The sequence below is a fragment of the Chelonia mydas genome, chromosome 6 (genome assembly GCF_015237465.2).
Source record: "Chelonia mydas isolate rCheMyd1 chromosome 6, rCheMyd1.pri.v2, whole genome shotgun sequence".
In the NCBI taxonomy this organism is placed as follows: Eukaryota; Metazoa; Chordata; order Testudines; family Cheloniidae; genus Chelonia; species Chelonia mydas.
The window spans coordinates 69757868-69784014 of record NC_051246.2 but is presented as its reverse complement, the minus strand read 5'-3'; the positions used below and the strand labels follow the sequence as shown (position 1 = coordinate 69784014).

The following is a 26147-nucleotide window of genomic DNA, read 5'->3' as shown; positions in this document are numbered from 1 at the left end:
GAACCTCACTGTTCAAGCTGTCCGACTCCTTCCAGCAACCAATTCTTATCCCTCCCACCTCCCCATTCCTTTGTTCTCAAGCTGGGGGATAGTGCTCAACTTCCCTGCTGAGAGGTGGAGAAATCTATCACCCTTGGGTCACTGATCGCTAGATGTCCCATCCAGGCTCAGACAGCGAGGCGACATTCATACCAATGTCTCTTGGTCTGCCCTGAGAGTAAACAGTCCTTTTCCACACACTGGGTAACAATGCAGCATACAGAGAAAATGGAGGTACAGACCCAGGTCATACAAATATTACGGAAAATTCCCACTTCAATCACAACATATCATTAGCAATGTTACAAAGCCCAAGTTATCTCACCTTGCTTCTTTAACAAGCTTATGTTTTTACATGTAGTTGTAAGTCAGAAAACCAGACAACGCAACTGTCTTGAAACAGCTTTCAGTGATGAGACAAGGCAAGACTGTTAGACACTTCAAGTTATGTAACTGCAATACTTACTTTTGCAAAGTGTTTATTACTACTGTAAATTACATTTAAAGTTTATAGAGGAGGAGGCAGATAATGGGAAACCTTTTGCTAGATCAGTAAAATTTATAAAAACAGCCTTTTGGATCAAAGAGGTCCCTTTCTTCCAATTAAAATATTCGTTAACCACATTTATAAGTTAGGAAATATTAACACAATGTGCCTTTAAAATAAAGCTATACAATGTACTGGAAATGGTATTACTATAAGAGAGAAAAAGTAAGATTCTGTTTACCAAGCCTATGCTTATCTACCAAACACCACAAATAACTGACTTTAAAGTGTCATCCAGTGCCATATAATTAAGGTGTAATGTAGAAAGATTTTCAAATCAAGTCTACAAAAAAAAAAAAAAAAAAAAAAAAAAAAAAAAAAAAAGGAGTACTTGTGGCATCTTAGAGACTAACAAATTTATTTGAGCATAAGCTTTCGTGAGCTACAGCTCACTTCATTGGATGCATGCAGTGGAAAATACAGTGGGGAGATTTATATACATAGAGAACATGAAACAATGGGTGTTACCATACACACTGTAACAAGAGAGTGATCACTTAAGGTGAGCTATTACCAGCGGGGGAGGGGACGGGACAGGACCTTTTGTAGTGATAATCATGGTGGGCCATTTCCAGCAGTTGACAAGAATGTCTGAGGAACAGTGGGGTGTGGAGGGGGGAAATAAACATAGGGAAATAGTTTTACTTTGTGTAATGACCCATCCACTCCCAGTCTCTATTCAAGCCTAAGTTAATTGTATCCAGTTTGCAAATTAATTCCAATTCAGCAGTCTCTCGTTGGAGTCTGGTTTTCAAGTTTTTTTGTTGAAGAATTGCCACTTTTAAGTCTGTAATCGAGTGACCAAAGAGATTGAAGTGTTCTCCGATTGGTTTTTGAATGTTATAATTCTTGACGTCTGATTTGTGTCCATTTATTCTTTTATGTAGAGACTGTCCGGTTTGACCAATGTACATGGCAGAGCGGCATTGCTGACACATGATGGCATATATCACATTGGTAGATGTGCAGGTGAACAAGCCTCTGATAGTGTGGCTGATGTGATTAGGCCCTATGATGGTGTCCCCTGAATAGATATGTGGACACAGTTGGCAACGGGCTTTGTTGCAAGGATAGGTTCCTGGGTTAGTGGTTCTGTTGCGTAGTGTGTGGTTGCTGGTGAGTATTTGCTTCAGGTTGGGGGGCTGTCTGTAAGCAAGGACTGGCCTGTCTCCCAAGATCTGTGAGAGTGATGGGTCGTCCTTCAGGATAGGTTGTAGATCCTTGATGATGCGTTGGAGAGGTTTTAGTTGGGGGCTGAAGGTGATGGCTAGTGGCGTTCTGTTATTTTCTTTGTTGGGCCTGTCCTGTAATAGGTAACTTCTGGGTACTCTTCTGGCTCTGTCAATCTGTTTCTTCACTTCAGCAGGTGGGTACTGTAGTTGTAAGAATGCTTGATAGAGATCTTGTAGGTGTTTGTCTCTGTCTGAGGGGTTGGAGCAAATGCGGTTGTATAGTAGAGCTTGGCTGTAGACAATGGATCATGTGGTATGGTCTGGATGGAAGCTGGAGGCATGTAGGGAGGCATAGCGGTCAGTAGGTTTCCGGTATAGGGTGGTGTTTATGTGACCATTGCTTATTAGCATCGTAGTGTCCAGGAAGCGGATCTCTTGTGTGGACTGGTCCAGGCTGAGGTTGATGGTGGGATGGCAATTGTTGAAATCATGGTGGAATTCCTCAAGGGCTTCTTTTCCATGGGTCCACATGCTGAAGATGTCATCAATGTAGTGCAAGTAGAGTAGGGACATTAGGGGACGAAAGCTGAGGAAGCATTGTTCTAAGTCAGCCATAAAAATGTTGGCATCCTGTGGGGCCATGCGGGTACCCATAGCAGTGCTGCTGATTTGAAGGTATACATTGTCCCCAAATGTGAAATAGTTATGGGTGAGGACAAAGTCACAAAGTTCAGCCACCAGGTTTGCAGTGACATTATCGGGGATAGTGTTCCTGACGGCTTGTAGTCCATCTTTGTGTGGAATGTTGGTGTAGAGGGCTTCTACATCCATAGTGGCCAGGATGGTGTTTTCAGGAAGATCATCTATGGATTGTAGTTTCCTCAGGAAGTCAGTGGTGTCTCGAAGATAGCTGGGAGTGCTGGTGGCGTAGGGCCTGAGGAGGGAGTCTACATAGCCAGACAATCCTGCTGTCAGGGTGTCAATGCCTGAGATGATGGGGCGTCCAGGATTTCCAGGTTTATGGATCTTGGGTAGCAGATAGAATACCCCTGGTCAGGGTTCCAGGGGTGTGTTTGTGCGGATTTGTTCTTGTGCTTTTTCTCTGTGTATATAAATCTCCCCACTGTATTTTCCACTGCATGCATCCGATGAAGTGAGCTGTAGCTCACGAAAGCTTATGCTCAAATAAATTTGTTGGTCTCTAAGGTGCCACAAGTACTCCTTTTCTTTTTGCAGATACAGACTAACACGGCTGCTACTCTGAAATCAAGTCTACTACGTTATGCTAATGTTCAAGAGATATGCAAGATTACAGTTTACTGTAGTGTGCTGTGTGTTTACATATAAACGCACAAGAGTGTGTTTTAGCATCAATAGTTACCCAAATTAAGGAGGAAAATACTAATGCAATCCATACCATCTGGATCATAGCTTCAGTCCATAAGTGGGTCTCCAGTTGTACTGCCCTTTGAAGGATAGTCCTGAGGATATACATCATGATATCACAGTTCAGAATTTTCACCACATTGCTGAACGCTGGGCTGAATTCAGGAGGGGGAGGAGGTGGCAGTGCTAGAAAAGAAGTCACATGCAGGCATATTAATAACTGCCTAATATTTCCTACCAGATTGTGAGCAGGAAGTGGAGACAACAGGTACACTGCTACCAAGTGAGTGAGAGAGAGGTTTGAATGGTGACTGTGGAATTAAAAAGGGAGGTTAGGGAAAGAGGGGATAATAGTTCTGTTACAACTGAAACATTATAGTCTTATCTCTAAGTTTCTGATACATGGAGTCTGTGACTTTTAAAGTGAGTTTAAATTGTTTGTGAAAGATATCAGATTTATGATAGTTTAAAATGAAGTCATCCATAGAACAGGCACAGCACTGGCAGCAGCAGTACAATCTTCCCTACACTACCCCACCAACCCTATCCCAGAAGAACCACCTATAAAAGGAGAAAAATTACTTTAGTCCCCTTGGTCTTTCTAGATTGTCAACAAGTGTGACTGTTTTGACGGTGGGTTGAATTTGTGGGCATCTGTCCACTAAAAAACTAAATTGACAGCCCTCCCAATTGTTAAACAATAATAATAATAATAATCACCAAAAAGATGTCTGGTGGTAACAAGTTCTGGTCACTAAAGACCTAGGTCTATTTCCAACCTGTGACTCTGGATTCAATACAATTTCTATCCCATTGTCAATCCCTGAGCCACATACCAAAATTTTTATTTTATAAGCACAAAGGAGACTGGTACACCAAACCATAGCACTTGCTCTATCATCCAGTCCAACTTTTTACCTTCATCTCTGTTTTCTTGTTTTCTTCTCTTCTTCTGCGTATGTTCAGCCTGTAAGAAAGTTGGCCTACGTTATTGTACCAACAGCAAAGGAGGATTCTTTAGTGAAACTATCAGGGACACTAGACTAATAAACGTTGGAAGATCCACTGAGATTTACTTTGACACTCCACTCACACTGTATAATACATCAGCATATGAAAACATGTTGCGGGCCTGGATAATAAAGCCAGTGCAAACATGACAGTAAACCTATAGTAGGGATAAGATTAACTTTTCTTAGTACATTTTATAACAGTGTGTGGAAAACTACAATTATTCCCTTGAAGTTCTAGGTATAGTACCTATCCATTAATATAAATACAAATTCAACATATTCTCTTGTGAGCATCTATGAGGAAGTCAATTCTTTCAAAAACAGCCTATGCATTTAAACTCTCCCCTATTGCAAGAATGTAAAAAATGTATTAGTAGTTCTTCTGATCTGCACATCTCAAAGAAGGGGGGAAAAAAAATTTGAAGATATCTTTATGGGTAACCATATTTAATATATTTTGCAAATTTATATTAGTTTGATTTTTTTTTTTTTTTTTTTTTTAACTTCGATACAATACTGCTCATCCAGGGAAGCCTAAAAGATACAAAAAAATTGATAAATGATTTATAAAGATCTGCTTTGACTCGTATTATACTACAAATGAGCAACGCAATTACTTCACTTTTCCCAGACCAGCGGTCCCCAAACTTTTGAGGGTCACCCTGCCCCCCCTTACCTCTGTTCATGTCCCCCCACCCCTGGAGCCAGGGCCGGGAGTGGGGCCGCAGCTCGGGGTGGGAGGGTAGACAGGGGTAAGGGGGCTGAGGTTCGGGCTGCAGCTTGGGGTGGGGCTAAGAGCGGGACCGAAGCTGGGGCAGAGCCACAGCCAGGCTGAAGTGGAGGCTGGCAGCTGGGCCTGCAGCCAGTTGTGCCTCCACTCCTGGCCTTGCTCCCAGCCTTGGCCCCGAGCCGGGAATAAAGCTGCGGCTGCTGGGGGCTTGTGTGGGGCTGGGAGCGGAGCCACGCCGAGGCTGGGGCCAGGAGCTAGGGATGCAGCTGGGGGTGGGACTGGAGCAGAGCTGGGGGGGAGGGGCTGGGTGGCACTCGCTCGCTCCCTCTCCGCCACACCCCACGAACAGTCCTCCACACCCACCTAGCGAAGCACGCCCCATACTCTGAGGGCCTCTGGCACAGGACGAGATAATTTTTTATTTTTTTAAATCTTTTAAATGCACTGTGGAACTATGCACATTTATTTAGCGCCAAATTATGCTTCTTCTCCTGTTTGGGTGAGCTAGTATTTTGTCTTTTTTTGACCTGGCATCTTATTTTTTTAAACAGGTATTTTTTACTAGAGCTTAACAGTCTTGTGTGACATATGGCATCCCAAAGAGATCTAATTCCTTTTACTGCCATACACAAAAGGAAGCTATAAATGTGCAACTAAAGGTTTAGCTGAACTTAAACATGAAGAGAGTAAATGGAGATTTCAAACTTCATAGCAGAAACAGAGGGAAAAAATAACTGTAATGTGGGGGTGGGGGAAGGGAAAACCACACAAGTACTGCTCTTAAAATGCTTTGGGGTAGATCCTTGGCTGGTGTAAGTTATCATAGCTCCATGGATTTACACTGGCAAAGTGTGTCTTTGTGTCTTCACTACACTTTCTATAATTTGTTCCCTAGTTGGAGTCTGTCTCCAGTATGCAATCTGATAGTGCTTTTATTAATCTACATTGCTTGTCACCTGTTGTTAAAAGGCTGAAAATTTAGGCTGGAGTTTTCAAAGGGATCCAAGCGAGTTAAGCACTCAACTCTCCCTGAAAATTCTCCCTGAATTTTAGTGGGAGACAGGCACCTAAATGCTTTAGGCACCTATCAAAATTCCCAGCCTAAATGTCCTGAACCCACAGGATGCATTAGAACTGTTTTTTCTTTAAAAAAAAGCTACACGTACACCAAAAACCCCGACATTGGTATTTTCTTGTGCTGCACAGAAGCTGTGATTATCAAGATTATCTTTGTGTTTAGTAGAGTTGTGTTTGTGAATCTGAATAATGTTTTACGAGAAGATTGGTGGTAGCTTTTTACAGCTTAATTACAGAAGAACAGTTTTTGTCACATGAAAAACGTCTTCGCTGTCTCCTCTGTCAAAAAACCAAAAGTTAGCTTCCTTATGAGTATGGTTTGAGGGTTAAGTAGAAAGCATTATAAGAAATAAATCAGAGATATATTATTAAGCACTCTACCATCTTGAGACTCCATTATATCCCTACCTTCAGTACACCAGGTTTGTTTAGGCAGAGAAAAAGTGTGTGCTCTCCTCTTCCCTTCACATTGCCTACCTTGCTGTGCTGGGTCTTGGTATAGTGATAAAAGAACATATTGAACTCTTTCATGCATTCATCCTTCAATTCATAAACTCCATGGCCTGACACACCCGGTTTCCTAAAAAAACATTTATAGTACATGGATTAACAACAAATCCTCAGTGCTTATTTATAGCACAAGTTGCAAGTAATGCAATTACTTCCTAAGGAAATGTTAAGAGTGAAATGGAACACAATGGGACCTGACTCTGCATATTTAAACAAGGATGGCAACTTCATTACATTACAAATTGCAGATAAATTCAGTTACCAGCTTTTCACTACCAGAAATACACTTTCCTATGGATCCTGCCCATTGCAGGAGCGTCTCTGACACATGGCACCTGGAGATTATTCACAGATGAATTAATTAAGACTTTCTCCTAGAATTTCAGGCATTTGGCCTGCATGGTGCCTCACTGTGTAATCTACAGTTCCTTTTCAAGCTAGGCACTAATCTAAAACATAATGATATGCTTCCCAGTGAAGTACACAGAATGGTCTCTTCTTTTAACCCCCATCCTACCCTCAGAACAAAAATCCTAGCTATATCTATGGTTCCCTTTGGTTAAATGTAAATGGAGCAAGCCACAAGCAATTCAAAATAAGGGAGACTACAGCAATTGAATTGGAAGTTTCTGTTGTGTGGTGTTTTTTGTTTTGTTTTTTTGACAGAATCATAACTGACCAAAACCAATTCAGATGTTAAAGTACCTAAGCGATGGTTTCCTTGGTTGCCTATGAAAAGGATCTTTTCTACCTACAGCTGGTAGCCAACAGTTTTCTGGCAGAAAAGCAAGTAAACAAGTAAAGAGCAGTCTAAACCAAACACTGAGGAGATTTTCAAAAGGTAAAAAGGGCAGGTAACAGTATGGTGGCCAGCTACTACAAAAGAAAGTGAGTTTTGAAAAATCTCTTCCATTAGTATGTGGGACTTCCATATCTCTATTTTACACTTACTTTTCTATGCAAAAATGAAAGCAAATATATTTCAAGCTTACAAAACAGGAGAGGAGTTTGTGTAGCATGACCAACAGTCTAAGGGTACGTCTACACTGCAACAAAAGACAAGCAGCATGGTTGCAGCTGGCTCAGGTCAGCTGACTCCGGCTCATGGGGTTAAAAAGTGCAGAGTAGACATTCGGGCTTGGGCCAGAGCCCAGGCTCTGAAACCCTGCGAATGGGGTAGGTCTCAGAGCCTGGGCTCCAGCCCGAGTGTCTACCCTGCAAATTGTAGCCCCGCAGCATAAGCCTCACAAGCCCAAGTCAATTGACCCAGGTTCTGAGACTCAGTGCTGTGGATTTTTTTTTATTGCAGTGTAGACGTATCATCTCTTGGGAGCACTCATCCCTTCACCTTCATCTATAAAGTAGTATTAAGAGCTTACTTGAATATGGCCACTTTGTTTATTACTTTCTCCAAGCCAGTTTCATTGTTTTCCTGTAAAAACATTTAAACACAGAGCATATTTTTACATACACATATATACTACAGTATTAGGTTACAATCTAGAATATTAGGACTAAAATATGACATTTCAGAACATGCAGAAGTATCAGAATCTATACCAGCCTGTATCTACTCTAATAAAATCACCTCAAATTGATCACTTGTGAAACACACCATTATTAATGCAACAAAAACCCACTGACAGTTTGCATGGTAAAGTATGAAGAGCCATCTAGATCAATTCCATATTTAACCTATGGACTAATGTTTTTTTTGTCAACGTTCATCCAAAATTCAGATATTCAAATTACAAATTTGGTGATGAGTAAAATAATAAGTACGCCCACCCCTGGAATGGGAAATGTAAAAGGATGTCCAAGAGAGAACATCAAGACTCCTTTGCTCACTGAACTACCATCAGACATTACTTGTATCAGAGATGTGCCCTATCCAAAGAGCAATTTTTCACCTTACTATTAAGGGAGGGCAGGCCACACAGTTCTTAATTCTGAAAGGTTAGTCTCTAAAAATGGCATTCGTCGATTCTATGTTTAGGGTTTACAATAATTTTCATAATATACTCAGTTTGAAAGCAAAAATGAGGGTTTTTTCTCTTAACTGCCAACCCCATAAAATCAGTCTAGGCTGTGACAGTTAAAATGAATTCTTTCCATCTTGTTCTTTATCAGAAGGACAAAACTATACTTTCAACTACACCTGTGCAATTGTTTTCAGTGGATTTGCACAAGGGTAACTGATTAGAATTTAGTAAAAAAATACTGTTGATGCACAAGATGGAATAGAGTTTGGCTCCCCCTCTTTCAGCTACACTAGCTCTGCAGGTCCAACAGAAGAAATCATTTAAAAAATATTTGTCATAGAAGTTAGTAGCTATGACTCAGAATAAACTCAATAGTTCTGCTCCCTGAGTACCAAAATGCAATCCTCCTACAGTAGTTTTTCAGATTAGAACCATACTATGAATGTGTAGAATGGCTGGTTCTAGGATGTTCTTGGTTGCAGGGTGCCAGTCTGAAGGACACAGACACACGAATAACTGTGGACTGTTAAATTTCCCTTGAAGAGCACCATGCATTTACCTTTAACAAGGGGGAAAATACTCATCTTACTGAAATGCAGTCATATTTCACTGTAACTCTAAATCCAAAATCTGTGGTTTCCACCAAAAGAAAAAGTAAAAAACACTTTCATCTAAAGAAACAGGGAGCAGAAAAGAGAAAGAAGAGGGAAGAAAGCAGCGGAGGGAGGGAGGGAAAGACTCACATTCTCAGGCAAAGATTTGGCAATAGCACTGTGAGCCATTGGTTCAATGCAGAGCAGATGAATAATTTCTCTCATGGTAATTTCTTCTTTTGTCACACTACTCACTCCAGGCACGTATCTTTCCCCTACCAGGAAGCCATAAAAAGGAGGAAAAAGGAAAACATGAAGGTTAAAAACCACTTATGATTCACTCATACAGAAAAACAGTTACTAACCTGCTCTGTAATTGTTCTTCTTCAAAATATGCTGCACATGTCCATTCTACTTCAGATGCACGCATGCCCAGTGCACTAGTGTTGGAGATTTTTCCCTCAGCTGTACCCATCAGGTCAGCACATGCCCCCTCTGCTGCCTCCTACTGTTACACGGTGGTACCAAAGGGTGGAGCCACCCTCTACCCCAATGGTCCCCAAACTGTGGGACTGCGCCATTCGGGCTCTGCTCAGGGATAAACTGCTTCAGCATACATGAGGGCTGAGTCAGTGCAGGCTCTGCTTATGGGATGAGACAGTGAAGCTAAGCTGCTGCAGCATGCCTCGGGGCAGGTCTACACTACAGCCAGGATCAGTGCTCTGAGATTGATCCACCGGCAGTCAATTTAGCGAGTCTAGTGAAGACCCGCCAAATTGACAGCAGGTCGCTCTCTAACCAACCCCGTACTCTACCCCCAACAAGAAGAGCAAGGTAAGTTGATGGGAGAGTTTTTCCCGTCGACCCCCCGTGGTAATTCAACATAAGGTACGTCGACTCCAGCTATGTTATTCATGTAGCTGGAGTTGCGTAGCATAGGACTTACCGCAGTAGCGTAGACATAGCCCTAGTGATGAGTCACTGCAGGCTCTATTGTAGGGGTGAGTCTAGGCAGCTGAGAGAGCAGCCCTGGTCTTGCTGTGGGTTTGCCTTGGGGGGAGGACGACACACACAACTGTTTAAACCCCTTCAAGGGGACATGATACCTCCAATCAGTCCACTTAGGGCTTTAGGAGGCAGAGAAGATGGTGGTTGCCATAATATACTGCAGTGGGTTTCCGAACAACCTCAATTATTGGGAGCACTACTCAAGAAGGTCCACAGATCCCAAGATATCAATCAATCTGCATGAGCTCCCCTGACCTATTTCCACTTGAATATTTAGTGAGGAAGCCACCCTCTGTAAGAGGTCCTGGTGTGCCCAATAATTATCTGGGGCAAGTGAGGAAACGCCAGATACTACTCGGACAATGAGGGGGAGGAATCCAACACTAGTTGAGGTGATTTGCCCAATCCCTCCAAATGGAGACTCACTTAGGCAGGTTCCCCATGTTCAGTACTGGGCTTGGCACTGGAAGTGGCTTTCTGCAGTTCTTGCCATGCAGGTTCACAATGTCTACCGGAGAACGTAGAGGCGGGAGGGTATGGAGAGGATTTGGAGACAGCAAGAAAACCAACGAGTTCCAATACAGCCACTGATATGGCACTGGAGCCCAATTTCTTCCCAATCATTGCTCCCTACTAGCCAGCCAACAGGGAGGCTCTGCTGGATACCAAAGGTGAGAACTTCTCAGAGGAGATTGAAGGCCTGTGTGATGCAGCCATGACATGCAAGATCCCACTTCTAACTTATCTGGCCGGGGAAGAGAGGTATCTCTTTGGTGCCAGAGAGTGGTCCCAGGAGTCCTTAGAGGACAACACTGGGGAAATCATAGATGGGCTGCATATGAGGGGGTACCAGAGTGTCCACAGGGTACCCATGATATTGGGTACTGAACACTAGTAGCCAGCAAATCCGTGACATTGTCCATCGGTAATGGTTGAGATGTCTGCTGGATGCCCAGTGAAGACTGTGTGCCATGGCATATACCTTGGGTGTTGATGGCATCGGGACACTCTCTTGCTGCTGAGGATAGAGTGCGCTTGGTGCTGAAGCACTCTGTGGTGCAGATACCATTCTCCCCTTCTTCCCAGTTTGATCACTGGATGGGGACCTTGCTCACCTGGGATTACAGGTCTCCAGATGCAGTCCTCCAATGCTGCTTCTTAGGTACTGGAGAAGGAGATTGGCGCTGAGACTCTCCCATCACAGTGGAAGTGCTCCTGACCAAAGCAGAGGCACTTGGTGCCCACCCCGAGCAGGAAGACTCCAAGGGTGGGAACAAAGCTGTCTCCCTAAGATGCTTAGTTTGATTTCCGTGGTTTTTTTAGTTCTGGCTTAAAGTCCCTGCAGATTTGGTACCTTTCCCTAACATGAGCTTCTCGTAGGCACTTCAGGCACCCACAGCGTGGTCGCTGACTGGCACTGGTTTCTTGCATGCATCGCAAAGTTTGAAACCTGGGGACTGAGGCGTGCCCTAGCCCTGGGCATCAGAACCCAATCCAGAGGGAACCAGTTATACTAAGTAAACTACTAAAAAAGGAAACCTAATAGTAGAAAATTAAACTAAGACTATTAAACAACAAAATATGAAAAAGGGAAACACCTACAACAGCAAGGTAAAACACTCCGACAATCGTCACAGGCGATAAAAAGAACAAAGATGGGTTGGCTCCACCTTTTATACCGTTGCACAGCAACACGAGAAAAGATACTGATGGGTACATCGGAGGGAAAAATTTCTGACACCAGTGTGCTGGGCATGCGCACACTTGAAATAGAATGGACATGTGCAATCAGTCAAAGAACCACCATACTCCTGTACAGATATTTCATAGGACAAATCCGTGAAACTATCTCCCAAAAGATATTTGAGGGCAAAAGGGAGGAAGGTTTTTTTTGTTGGGTTTTTTTTTTTAAACTGTTAAATTTTTTTGCTGCTCATGAGAATCCCATACTAGTTCAGATCAGTGGTCCTTCTAGCCCAGTATCTTGTCTTTCAACAGTGGCCAGTTAGTGGCTTCAGAGGGAATGAACAGTACAGGGCAATTATTGAGCCACTGATGGAACCTATCCTCCATGAACTTACCTCGTTCTTTTTTGAGCCCAGTTATATTTTTGGCCTTCACAACATTCCACTGGCAACAAGTTCCAGAAGTTGACTTTGTGTTGTGTGAAGAAGTACTTCCTTCTGTTTGTTTTATACCTGCTGCCTTTTAATTTCATTGGGTGACCCCTGGTTCTTGTGTTATGTGAACACTTCCCTATTCACTTTCTCCACACAACTCATGATTTTATCAATCTGTCATATCCCCCTTCAGTCACCTCTTTTCTAAGATAAACAGACCCACTCTTTTTAATCTCTCCCCATATGGAAGCTGTTCCATACACCTAATCATTTTTTGTTGCCCTTCTCTGTGCTTTTTCCATTCTAATATATTTTTGGAGATAGGGAGATCAGAACTGCAAGCAGTATTCCAGGTGTGGACTCACCATGGATTTATCTTTTCTTATTATCAATCCCTTTCCTAATAATTTCTTACATACTGTTAGCCTTTTTGACCACTGCTGATCATTAAGAGAACTATCCACAATGACTCCAAGATCTCTTTCTTGAACGGTAACAGCTAATTTAGACCCTGTCATTTTGGAAAAAATAATCTCAACTATACAATGTACATTACACTTTTCATTTCTCAACACTGAATTTCATTGGCCATTTCATTCCCCAGTTTTGTGAGAACTCTGCAACTCTCCTCAGTCAGCTTTGGACTTAACTGTCTTTTGTATCATGTCCAAACTTGCTGCCTCACTGTTCACCCCTTTTTCCAGATCATTTATGAATACTGTGAACAGCACAGGTTCCAATATTGAACCTTGGGTGTCACGCCATTTACCTCCTTCCGTTATGAAAACCGACCATTTATTCCTACCCTTTGTTTCCTATCTTTTATCCAGTTACTGATCCATCAGAGGACTTTTCCTCTTATCCCATTACTGCTTAGTTTGCTAAAGAGTCTTTGGTGAGAGACCTTGTCAAAGACTTTCAGAAAGTACACTATATCCACTGGATCACTCTTATTCATATGCTTGTTGATTCCCTCAAAACATTCTAATAGATTGGTGAGGCATGATTTCCCTTTACAAGAGCTATGTTGACTCTTCCCCAACATACCGTGTTCATCTCTGTCTCTGATAATTCTGTTCTTTACTATAGTTTCAACCAATTTGCCTGGTACTGAAGTTAGGCTTACCAGCCTGTAATTTTAAGGATTGCCTCTGGAGACTTTTTTTTGAAATGGTGTTACATTTTATCTCTGCGTCCCATCTGGAGGCGACATATACCCAGTCAATATGGCAATAGTTGAAGTCCCATATTATTACTGGATTTTCTGTTTTTGTAGCCTCTCTAATCTCCCAAATGGTTCCTTGTTCCTAATAAACCTAAATCCCTCCTCCCAAACACCATCCTCTCATCCATGCATTGAATGTTCTGCCTGTCTAACTGGCCCTGCATGTGGAACAGGAAGCATTTCAGAGAATGCTATCATGGAGGTCCTGAACTCTCATCTCTTGCCTAGCAGCCTAAATTTGGCCTTCAGAACCTCTCTCCTACCTTTCCCTAAGTATTGATACCTACATGTATCACAACCACCAGCTCCTCCCCAGCACTACACATAAGTCGGTCTAGATGTCTTGAGAGGTCCCCAATCTTTGCGCCCAGCAGGCAATTCCCCATGTGGTTCTCCCGGTAGGGTTGCCATCCCTCCAGCATTGCCCTGGAGTCTACAGGAATTAAAGATTAATCTTTAATTAAAGATTATGTCATGTGCTGAAACCTCCAGGAATACATCCAACCAAAAATCGGGAAACCCTATCTCCCGATCATCACAAACCCAAATATTCAGGGTTATTACTGTTTTATTATAATAATGTTTCTTTCGTGAGGTATAGGGATTTGCTTTGCTTTCTCAAGTACTGTCACCTATACATGGTACAGCAATGTATACAACATTAGAAAGATTTTATATTTAATTACATCTCACATCAGGATAATGGGTATCAGGCATAAAGTTAAGGGATAGATTCTTCTCTTATTATACCTGAATAACAAATTGTGGAATTATCTAACAGGCTATACTGTATACAAGACACACTGGTTTCAGATGTCATGTTTGCATGTCATAGAACCATCTACTTAAGAGTTATCCAATACCAACCCCAATCCTCTAAATTAAAATACAGAGAACTGTCTAACAGAAAAGGTCATCCATCAAGTCTGTCCCTTCCAGCAGCAAATATCTAAGTACTGCCCTGCAGAGAGGAAAGAAGCTAAATTACAGCCAATCCAAAAAGCAAAAGAAACTCCAAAACACAAAATCAGATCTCATTTATACTGTAAACAGAGTTTCTTACCCACAACATAGATGAGAACCTGCAGCATTTCTTCTATTAATATATTACATTGCTTGGTCAAATCCTATAGGGGTTAAAAAAAAACAGGTTGCTGGGTCAGGGAATGATGCAGTTAAGTGGGAAATCCAGGCTTGAAGTTAAGGGTTTCCACAGATGACATTGGTCTCAGCCCAAATGTTCACAATTTACTATTTTAATAGAAAAACCACCCTCCAACCTGAAGCATTACAGTCTGGAGACACTGCGTAGACTATCATCTGTGGGGATTGTTCTGTGAATAAAATGCAAAATTAACATAGTAGGAAGGGATATAACTGGAAAAATTGTGTCCTGAATGAAGAGGTAGGTGAAAACTCCCCACACCCTGAAGAATTGACAGGAGAAACCAGGAAAATTGCATTCAGACTAAAGATATGTGAATAGGCCTTGAAGGACAAAGACATGTTGAGAGGAAAAAGCTTCCTGATTTTTATCAGGCAACCTAGGAAATAACAGTACTGGTAGAGAGACCCGCTCTGTATACAAACAGTAATCCTACTTAATGCATACAGAGGATAAAGGATGCAAACCAAAGACATCCTGAAGCAAGATGTTAACACAGAATGTGGAGAGAATTATAGGAGAAAGACGCATTGTTTTTCCTTGATACAATCCTATGCCATTCCAGCGTTAACATTCTTTGAATTGCATGGTAACTACCAAGCAATTTGGACAGAGACATTGAAGACAGCAAAAACTATTTGTTTTACACTGAGAACAAGAAACTTTCTATTACAGAGAAAAAAAAAAAATCACTTAGCTAACCACTGGATCACCTGTAACTTATGTTACTATTTTTGGTATGGTCTTATGATTGCAGTGAAACAGCTGCAGCTAGTTTCCTTGCTGATGTTCTATAACCTTGAAAGAGGAGAATTTATGAATAGTTCCTTGCTGTTTACCTGGTCTTTGGTGGGCATGATCTTCTTGAAGGCATTGACAAGCTCATACCTCTGTAGTATCAGCAACAGGAAAAGGTTTGGATCCATAAGCGATGCACCAATCTGCCAGATACCCCACATCCCAAGAGCTTTAGTTAGCATCAAATTTCTTCATTAAAGTATGAAAAATATCCCTCTTCCAACATCAATTTTAAATAGGAAACAAATTCAGAGCAAGGACACAGCAAAAGCAGTTCAAGATTTAAAGCACAAAATTATGAGATACACAAATTAATGTTATAAAGTGTTTCAGTTGAAAAATCAATGCATGGCTTCTTGATATTTTTGGAAGTCTTGGCTCCCTTTCAAGGGTTAACAGACATTAGTTCTGTTTTTTGGTGTGGTTTTAAAGAACTGACTTAAATATCCTGTCTGGCCATCTCATGAGTGACTTACAAAATATATCATTTTCAACTACTAGGCAAGATAGAGGATCCGTGTTTGGGGCAAACATGATATGGAAAAAGTGGGACAGAGCATACAAGTAATGACAATAAAAAAGTAGAGAAAAATTTCTACATCGTATGACTTGTAATGTATGGCTGGGTCATTTGTGCAATCGGTACTATCCAGATATAGGGAAGCTTATTATAATTTGTGTTTCAACATAGCACTAATTAAAATTAAAAGCAAAATCACACAAAATTTGATGAATGAAACAAGAAGTTGGGAAGTACTTTGTGTCGGCAGTAATTTAAAAGGTTTCTACCTGCAGCATGATGATGTCTTTATCATACATTTCTTCTCTACATTTAACATCCTGGTAATAGAACACCTGTGTAAACAAATAATACAAACAAGTTTCACTAGGGAAACAACAGTCATCTAAGAAGTTCCTTTATATTCCCTGCATATTCTATTTTCACAAAAAAAAAGCTTCAAACATTTGTTCCCAAAAGTTTAAAAAGTGAGCCTACACTGGGATATTGTGGCTTTCAAGTCTTTGTACAATCCATTAGATTACACATATACCGCACCTCTCATTTCAATTCATAGTCTTAGATTAACATGCACCCACTAAATAGGGAAAATAAGGTAAATGTAACATCTTTAGCTATTAACTACTTGCTCCTCACCAGTTAAACAACATCCCAGGTTCTCCAGTGTAAAATAAGAATGCTCCACAGTTTTGAAGCAAAAGGAGACTATATCCATGTATCTAAAGGGCAGAATGTTGCCTTTAGTTTTCCATGGCATCTACAAAATACAATGCGGTACAGAAGTGCTTGTTATTGATAATTAAGAGGTACCCCGTTAAGAATCCTTTGGGACTTGCAGATCTTCATTTTACATTTTTTCACACAATAATAACTATAGGCTAAGTAGTACCTGGTATTTACATTTATTACTCCTGAGGGCATTCTGCGACAAAAAAAATCAAGTTTTATTTGTCAATAAATAAATACAGTCTCCAGCATGGCAGCGGGGACCACAGGCCACTGGCTGCACAAAGGTGGGAGATCACCCTGTAACTTCTCCACTCCTGGGACGCGGACTCAGTGGTGAGGCTGCACCCTACCCTGACACAACACAAGGCTTGGGCCTGCCACAGAAACACCCTGAAGCCCTGCCCCTCTGCGCCAGGTGTGGGGCAGGCAGATTCAATCATGCAGGATCCAAGTATGGAGGGGGATCACTATGGGGGGGATCCAGGTGTGGGGTGAGAGGATTCTGTGTGGGACAATCTGGGTGCAGGCAGCTCAGTGGGGGGTCTGGGTGTGGAGGGATCTGGACGCACAGAGGCTCACTGGGGGTGTTCCAGGTGCAGTGGCAACAGGACTCTGCAGGGGGTTCTAGGTAAAAGTGGTTGGGACTCAGTGGCGGGGGCCTTGGTGTGGGGTTCTCAACAGTGGGATCTGGATGCTGAGGCAGTGGGGCTTAGTGGGGTGGGGGTCTGGATGCAGCTAGTTGGGGGGTCAGTGGTGTGGGGGTCTGGATGTGGGGGCTCAGGGCTCATCAGGGTAGGAGTGGGGGTCCAGAGGCAAGGCATCTGGGTGCAAGAGACTCCAGATGCAGGGGCTGAAGTTCAATGGGGTGGGGGTCGGGTATGGAGGGCTAGAGGGGTTCTGGGTATGGAAGGTCCGGATGCACAGGGGTTGGCCGGATAGGTGAGCACTCCCCCTGCAGCGACCCCTCCCCCTGCAGCAGAGGAGCAATGGGGGCAGGAAGTAGGGGAGGATGCTGAGCTTCCTGCAGCTGGGGGAGGTTTCTGGGGGTAGGTCTGACACAGCCTCAGCCACTCCTTGCAGGGGAAGAAGTCGTCCCATCCACTCCTGCCTCCAGCCCAGCTGGGACTAGCAACTGATCTCGGCTCAGGATAGGAGCCGCTGGCTGGGGGGTCCCCAGTCCTGTGGTGATTTACCTCTCTGCCAGCTGCTCCGGGCGCCTGAAACGACATACCTGCACAGCTAGGGAATGGTGCATGACTACTCTTGCAGCTTCCCTTTGCTTCCCTGTCAGAGTCATTTTTCTGCAGGGAAGCAAAGAAATCTGTGGGAGACGTGAATTCTGCGTACACGCAGTGGCACACAATTCCCCCAGGAGTAATTTATACTTATGTTGTGCAGGCTTACCACACGAGCTTCTTCTGCAGCAGGTGGCTTAGCCATCCTTAGTACCAATGGGAAATGTTGGCACAAAACTAACAGGACACAAAATCACTAATACATACTACAGAGAGTACCTGGCTTATTAGGGAGAGCCCATTCCTTCTCCACATCTCTGCAGCAACCTGAGCAACCAACACTAGACAGCGCAAAGGGTATTCCACTAGCAGCTCCACTTGGAATTGTTCCTAAAAAATCAAATTAGTTAAAACTGTCAATAGATTTAACATAGTACAAATCTTGAAGAATAAAAAAAATAAAAATCAATGATTACAAGACAATACAAAAGACCTAAACTGGACACAAAAAGAAAAGAAAATAGTACTTCTTAGCACAGTGGGATATTTTGAATTCAGTTTTCCTTTTGGTGTCCCCCTTTAAAGCCTTCTGATCTCATCATAATTTATTTTCTACTCTGGTGCTCACCATAGCCCTGATCAAACAAACTGAACCAGGTAGGTGGTTATGTAGCGCCTCAGCGAGTTCAAATGGACTTCACATGGGTGCAGGGTATCTGCAGTCTCTCTCCAGTATCCGTGCCCATGTTACGTTGAGACAATTGCTGTTCTGTAGAGTGAACTGACTAATCAATTCAGCTGTGTAATCCAAACATCAGCCCCAAAGCAGCCACTGTAAGGAATTCTTCTCTTACTAATAGGAAAGATAACCCAAATAGGAAAATAACTCTGAGGCAGACCTTTTAAAATTGTTCCAGGAAACACCAAATCCCACTCCTACCCCTGAGTTTGGTCACATCACACGCACTACACTTCAAGAAACCCTTAGAAATGCTCAAATAAATTCGTTAGTCTCTAAGGTGCCACAAGTACTCCTTTTCTTTTTCCATAGAAATATTTGAGCCACCACTTGCAAAGCAGACCCATTCCCTTTCTGGTTGGGAGACCCAGGAAACAATAATATTGCCCACTCAACAGAAATTTTCAACATTATCTTCCAAGAAGTGAACATTTCAACCTTCCTGAAAAATGCAACAGTCTACTCAATCCTCAGGAAGTCAACATCTAATGCAGACCAGCTTTGCAGCTAAATAAAAATCAAGAAAGTAGTAACAATCAAGTTCCAACAATATATGACATATTCCAACATTCTGGATGCTACACAGTTAGGCTTCAAACCAAGGCACAAGAGAGAGGCAGCACTCATAGCACTAAAAGATGTCTTCTTTGTGGCAATAGATAAAGGTCATATCTCAATGCTCATACTGCTTGACCTCTCTGCAGCTTTCCATAGAGTTGATCACAACACACTACTGACCTGCCTACAACATGTCTGGAGTAGGTATCTCAGCAGTACAGTGGCTCCAACCATTCCTCTCCAAGAGGACCTAAAAGGTACACAGAGATCCCACAGCAATCCTTTCCTTCTTCAAAGTCTACATGGAAGTACTTTAAAAAGTGGTAAGCCATCACATGTTCCAGTCCCAACAACATGCAGGTGACACCCTGCTGCATACCTCACTTTCAACATGTAATTGGCATCATTGCAAGACTGTACAAGAGAGCAGTTCATGGATGGGGAACAGTTGGCTCAAACTAAATCCAAGAGTGAAGAGATACTGGTCGGAAGGACAAAAAACTTTTGAAGAGTTAGCTGGGACTTTGGTCTCCGCTTGCATGTAAAGCATTTGCTCCACACTCCCCATTGATAAAAAGAAGTGGTGTGAATCCTTAAGGTCATTCCTAATTATATATCATCAGACAGCATCAGTGGTGAAAAGTGCCTTCTACCTGCACCTTGATAGGGAACATCACTCCTTCCTCCACGACAAGAATCTGGTCACAGCGATCGATAATTTCCTCATGTCTAAAGTAAAATGCTGTAAATCACTATCTGGATGCAAGACAGAGGCTCCAGCTTATACAGAATGCATCTGCCAAACTCCTCAATAGGAAGGGCCATCATAAGCTTATCTCCCCAGCAGTGGCATAGCCAGGTGGAGAAAAAAGGGGGAGCGGAGATTAAAAAAGGCGCCACCCGCTAGTACTCACCCAGCGGCGCTCCGGGTCTTCAGCAGCACTTCGGCATAGGGTCCCTCACTTGCTTCAGTCTTTGGCTGCACTGAAGGACCCTCCTGCCCCCGAAATGCCACCGAAGATCAGAGTGAGTGAACGACCCAACGCCGAAGTGCCGCCGAAAACCCAGAGCGCCGCCTGACCCACCGCCGAAGACCTGGAGCGCCACCAGGTGAGTAAAAATTAAAAAGGCGCCACTTCTGCTTGGTGGGAGAGCAGCTGCTGCCCCGCTCCCCGCCTAGCTATGCTACTGCTCCCCAGTGTTCTGATCCCTCCTACGGTTCCTGTAAATTTCCACCGCTGGTTCTAAGCGTCGATCTTCACCTTCCAAGCCATCAAGTCAACCCAGAGACATCAGCAATTACGTCTCCATCAGTGATCTGCCCCAAGATACATGCACTCCTCACAGACAATGCATCTTATAAAATTCAAGAAGATTTTAAGAGCTATAAGTAAAACATTTGCAGTTGTTGGAATTCAGCTGTGGAATGAACGAACACAGGAGATCAAACTAACCCAGAATCTAAAAATTTCAGAGCACAATGCAAGTCTCTCTTCTTTGACAAAGCATCTCCATCATAAGCAACAGTGTTTTGGACCTCCTTTGTAAATTCTTAAAGCTGAAGCCAAGATGCTTTCTGCATGACCACTGCAGACATAAGCTGTTCCAATAGGTCTTTCCTGGTAGATATAGTCGGTACCAATAAGGATGTCTTAGAAGGAACCGAGATTGTACGGGAAGCACGGCATTTACTTGGTACCAAGAATGAACTGGAGAATGACATAAGTACAGACATTACCGAAGGAGTTATAGGTACCACCTTCTTAGAAAAGGAGTGCTTAAACTCCTGTGCTCTGCTTCTGCAGTACAGAAAGTCTTGGTACGAAAGCATGTTTGGTGCCTCTGTTCTTAGAAGAGCCTGGAGCCATGCACATGAAGTTAATACTGATAGTACCTGGAGACTCAACAGTACCCAGTTCTTTAGTTCCAGGACACCAAGACTTCTTTGAAGTAGATTCCTTCTGAGGAGGATGGTCACTCTTTTTATGGGTCTTCTCCGAGGATTTACCTCAAGTAGATTCAGGTGAACATGCTGAAATCAAAGGGGCACTGTGTTCACTCCCAGGCTGATGTCCAGGGGGTTTGTCCTGGCCTGGATCTGAAGCTGGGTGGAGAGAATGCTCCATCATTAAGAGTGTGAGACTTATCTCAGGATTCCTCTTCAACCCTACCCTTAAAAACAGAACAGACAGAGCACTTCTGAGGAATATGCAACTCCCCCATTCAGTGGATACACTGAAAATGCCCACCACTGACCAGGCAAATGAGGCACCATTTGAAGCCTGGAGCGCAAAAGTGATCTGAGGAAAAAGCTCCACCCTTTCCCCATCCTGTAAGGTGGGAAATGATTGAGACCGACCGACCGAGAGAGAGAGAGAGAGAGAGAGACCGACCAACCGACAGAATTTGATTCATATTTAGTACATCCTTTAATAAGTGAAAATATAACCACATATTATTAAAACACTGTATGCAACCGATGCAACCTCCCCCACAAATGATTTCATTAATCAGTGCAGAACCCCCTTTAGGGCTATATATTGACCTATGTGCACCTCAACAGCCTAAGAGTATCAGGGAAGGTCTTATGCATTCTCATATGTTTCTCCTGATCAATGCACAGAGAGTTGGCTTTGACAGCCAGGTCATGCTCCAGGTTAGATTTGCTGTGGACATCATCTGCAAGGTGTCCTCTGCATCCCTCAATGTTTGCCAAAGGCTCTGGATGGTGTTATCGATTTCGCGGACTTCGTTAACAAGGCATAACTGGGTGAATCCCAGCTTAGCTCCACATTTGACTTCTGTGCGCGCTCGGCCAGAAAGGGGTGGGTGTGGGAGATAGTGTATTTTCAAACAGAAAGGCACACTAATGCTCTGTCTCAGACAGAAGCAGTTGAGAAGGAACTGGGGTCAGTTCGACCATGCAGCCCTATATAGCCTTGGTGCAGGGCACAAAGATATATGGGACACATGACTACTATCAAAAATCTCTAAAGATTCAGGCAGTGTAAGCACCCCTAGGGACATACTTGAAGAAGAATAATTTGTTACTACAGCAATTGGCACAATAGAAAATAGTGTAATACCATTGATCCTGCTACAGTGGAAGGATTTTACTAGGCATTGAATCAGACAATTCTAGGGGTACAAATATAAGAACACTGAGGGAAAAAGCAGTCTTGTTCAAAACATATCACAGATATCATCTCTTGAGAAAGAGAACAGTTTGGACTCTGAGTCACAACAGCAGCACATTGTAATGCTATACAGAAAACCTGGGATCAGATGTCATCTAGGGAATTTTAAGTCGGTACACACAGAACAGTTGACAGGTGGGATTCTACTATTTTTCAGGGAACAAGTTAACCACAGAGGTTTTAGCACTCTCTCTTGAACACTAGTAATGCCTCTAAAGCAGGGATCTCAAACTCAAATTACTACGAGAGCCACATGAGGACTAGTACATTGGCCCGAGGGCTGCATCACTGACACCCCTGCCCCCACTCCACCCCTTCCATGAGGCCCCACCCCTGCCTCTTCCAACCCCTTCCCCAAAGTCCCCACCCCAACTCCGCCCCCTCCCTACCCCTATTCCAACCCCTTACCCAAATCCTCGCCCCTGCCCTGGCTCTTCCCCTGAGTGCACAGCTCCCCGCTCCTCCCCCCTCCCTCCTGGAAAGTGCTAAGCACCGCCGGGAAGCACCTCAAGGAGCAGGGACACGGTACGCGGGGGGGGGGGGGGGGGGGGGGGGGAACGTGGGTGAGGGGAGCTTGGCGGCCACAGCAAATAACGCCCCACATGTTTGAGACCCCTGCTCTAAAGTAAGGTTGTATGTCCTTCCCTTCCTACAATGTTGATTTAGTGCAGAGGATTCCTAGGGAGCGCTCTCGTATTTAAAAAGAAACCAAACCAACCATTTCTTTTTTCTGCACAGCAATTTGTTCTAGCAAACTATTAAAAATAGTGTTAAACCATCTTTTCTCTTCCCTCACTATTAAGATGCTCACCAGAAAGTAATTCAGCAATAAAAGCCAAGCTCAGTTACCATCTGAAGCAGACACTTACAGAAGGCACAAACTCCTGCAGTCTTGAGATTGCTTCAGTCTTGCTTAATCGTACATGTAGGCCTATTGAACAAAGGGGAGAAAATTCAAGATAAAATCAAAGGCAACCAAGTTGGCTTTTCAATCAGATTATAAATGCTAGAACAAAGTGTTGGAAAACTGAGAAACTATAAGCAGTGTTTGCTAAATAGTATTTACAAACTTATGGTTTCTTGCTTAAGTGACAACCTGTAGTCACATATTACGTAACCAAGGGAGCATTCTCACTAAAGATTACAGGATCTGATACAAGTTGCCTTTGTGGCCGGTGCAGTGACAAGAAACACAGTTTAGGAACAGCATCTGGTTTTATTTGGGCTTTAGGAAAAGCAGTAGCCACTCACTGCATAGATCCTACATGTTCAACCTGAAAATGTGGACTGGCATGAAAAATGGTGTGGGTTTTTTTGTTTTTGGGGGGTTGGTTGTTTTTTTTGTTTGTTTTTTTTGCGGCGGTGTGGGGGAAGATATGTTGATGGTAGTAAGATATAGGGCAGTGGTTGACACTGCTGAACTCTTTTTCCTTCTCTTCAGCTAGGCACTCTGCAGCATAGAGCTAAAGGGTGGTGATGGTCAAGAAGGATGTGTAACTCTGCTGTTTGCATGCAACCTAAATGTAGGAAGAATCTTGCCTCAAAACTAAGTCTGATAGGGTAAGCCTATTTGGCTTGTAAATCCTGTGATAAAGTTAAGACAGTACAAACGGTTGGTGCACAGATTGCCCTGCTGCCCCACAAAGTCCCTGTATGAGTTGATGAAGTTCCTCTTGACTTACGGGAAGTTGAAATCATCAAGGCCAATAGTGCCCCGGAATTTTACAATCCACATAGATTATGATTATTCAGAGTTAGCCCAAAACTTCATGACTACCATGACCATAATGGGAGTATCCCAGGTAGCTGTCTGTGCAAACTCATGCAGAGTCTGCAGACCAATTGTGTGTGGCCAGTTGGTGTTTGGGTTAGAATAAGAGACTGCAGGACTGGATGTTATACATGCCATGGACTAATTACTGCCTCATGCGGTCTGAAGTCAGGGCTGCAGTTTCCCTGCACAGTGAGGGATCTGTTCTGAGGATCTTCCCTCAGGAGTTAAGGAAGTGCTCTCATGAACAGAGTTCCATTCTCCTAAAATTCCCAGCTTTACATCTCCAGTTCATATGGCCCAGAGGATGCAATTAAGCATCTCTGTCAGTGTTTAGCAGCAAATGGGGAAAAGAAAGAAGTACATTAGCCAAGGCTCAGTCCAGAGAATGCCAGGGTGATAATGGTAGACTGGGGGAAGCAATATGGATGTCTTAGATTTTCAGTGGCTTTTAAATGATTATGTGCACCTAGGATAGCTTCCCCCACACCACTCTCCAGATTAGCGCCTGGCCATTCCTCCATTTTAAGTGTGGACATAGCTACTGTAATCTTTGTCACTTCAAGATCAGCCTACTGCAGCATGCTCTACACAGGGCTATATCAAATATATTTGGAAACTGAAACTGCCATCCAAACCATCAAAAACCACCCTCTTTCTCTCCCCAAAAGACTCAGTGTCACAGCAACCTTATAGGAAAAAAGGCTCCCTGACAAAACAGGGTGCTGCAGAACAGGGGGAAAGAAATTATCCCCTCCTCCTTCCCACAGGCGATAAGCAAGTTGCACTTACTCACTCTGCAGTTTCAAACTCAGGGTGGAGGGGACCAGAGCATTGCCTCTGAAAAAGTTCAAATCTCTGTTTTTAAAATACAGTAAAATTTGAAAATCATTTCCTATGTAGTGAGTTTTCCCCCCTCTTAAAAATATACTATAGTCACATGATTTATTCAGCATACTTACCCTGGTGCTATAAAAACACTAACTTGCGTAACAATTTCCAGAGAAACCACATTTAACTTTTAAACCCAGTACAAAGCAATGGCTATTTTAACAAATTTTATACTACTTTTCCACATTTCAACTATAAATACATTTTTGGACAATGCCAGAGATTGAACAACATACCTGAAGAATGACAAAGTGGAGATGGAAGACGAAATTCCAATTACAAAAAGCAATTCAAAAAGTAAAGCATGTTGACTCTCACCTGCAAGCGTCCTGGACAGTGGCAGGTGTATGCTGACAGGATCTACTGACACTCTGTAACGTTTGCTTTCCAGAGTGTGGCCACATAACTGAAGCACCGTCTTCTCCCGTGAACGGCTACTTGTGCTGCACCTCATCACAGCTGTATGGCACTCTTTGTAAGCCTCCAGCAACAGGTTTTCCTAGAATTGAAAAGATTTTTATGCAGTTCATTAAACAAAACCGACACACAAATACACCTCTCATCCTCCTGCCATTTGTTTTCATGGTTTAATGAGGTCACTAAAAATCCATGACAGTTATTTCCTTATTCCTTAGTACGGGCCCATATATTAATGTACATGTAGAAGGTTACAGAAAACAAAGTTTTGCTCCTGTTTGTTAAACCTATATTTTAATCATTACTATTTACCTGCATAACTCCCCCCCCCACCCACCCAAAAACATATCAAAATTTTACAAGGAAAAATGTGAATTTCTATAAAATCTTGAATTTGACTGTCAAATCTGAAATGAAAAATTTCATTTCAAATCCACAATTCAAAGTAAAAATTGTCCATTTTGTTTTGACTTAAAAATCTCATTTGGTTTTGATTTTTGGAAACAGAAGCATTGTGACTTTCCCATTTTCAGATTCCTTCCTCTCCCTTTAATTTTTCATCCCCTTCCCTTCCTGCACCGCTAAATAAAAATCAGACAAATAGTGAAGGGCCCATATGTACTACATCTTTCAATGTACTCCAGTAGACTATTTTCAAACTCAACTACTTGAGAAATTAATTCTTTCCTGACCTAATATGTTATGTTTCAACCTGAAGTGAGTTT

At 42.8% G+C, this 26147-nt stretch overlaps 1 protein-coding gene across 7 annotated transcripts in view; it reads right to left on the bottom strand.

Annotated features, from left to right (window-relative positions):
* UBR1 (ubiquitin protein ligase E3 component n-recognin 1) overlaps nucleotides 1-26147 on the bottom strand; it is a 142608-nt gene that overhangs the window by 71545 nt on the left and 44916 nt on the right. For all 7 annotated transcript variants that reach the window (XR_005225512.2, XR_005225513.2, XR_005225514.2 and 4 more), the window contains exons 15-25: nucleotides 25324-25504; nucleotides 23213-23274; nucleotides 18129-18239; nucleotides 16155-16220; nucleotides 15407-15508; nucleotides 14466-14529; nucleotides 9200-9324; nucleotides 7854-7906; nucleotides 6442-6544; nucleotides 4063-4111; nucleotides 3176-3330 (exon numbers count right to left, since the gene is read on the bottom strand). Coding sequence is in view for 4 of the 7 variants with exons in the window: in XM_037900379.2 (XP_037756307.1) it covers nucleotides 3176-3330; nucleotides 4063-4111; nucleotides 6442-6544; nucleotides 7854-7906; nucleotides 9200-9324; nucleotides 14466-14529; nucleotides 15407-15508; nucleotides 16155-16220; nucleotides 18129-18239; nucleotides 23213-23274; nucleotides 25324-25504 (1071 nt within the window). In the remaining 3 variants the exon portion in view is untranslated. The remainder of the gene's footprint in view (nucleotides 1-3175; nucleotides 3331-4062; nucleotides 4112-6441; nucleotides 6545-7853; nucleotides 7907-9199; nucleotides 9325-14465; nucleotides 14530-15406; nucleotides 15509-16154; nucleotides 16221-18128; nucleotides 18240-23212; nucleotides 23275-25323; nucleotides 25505-26147) is intronic.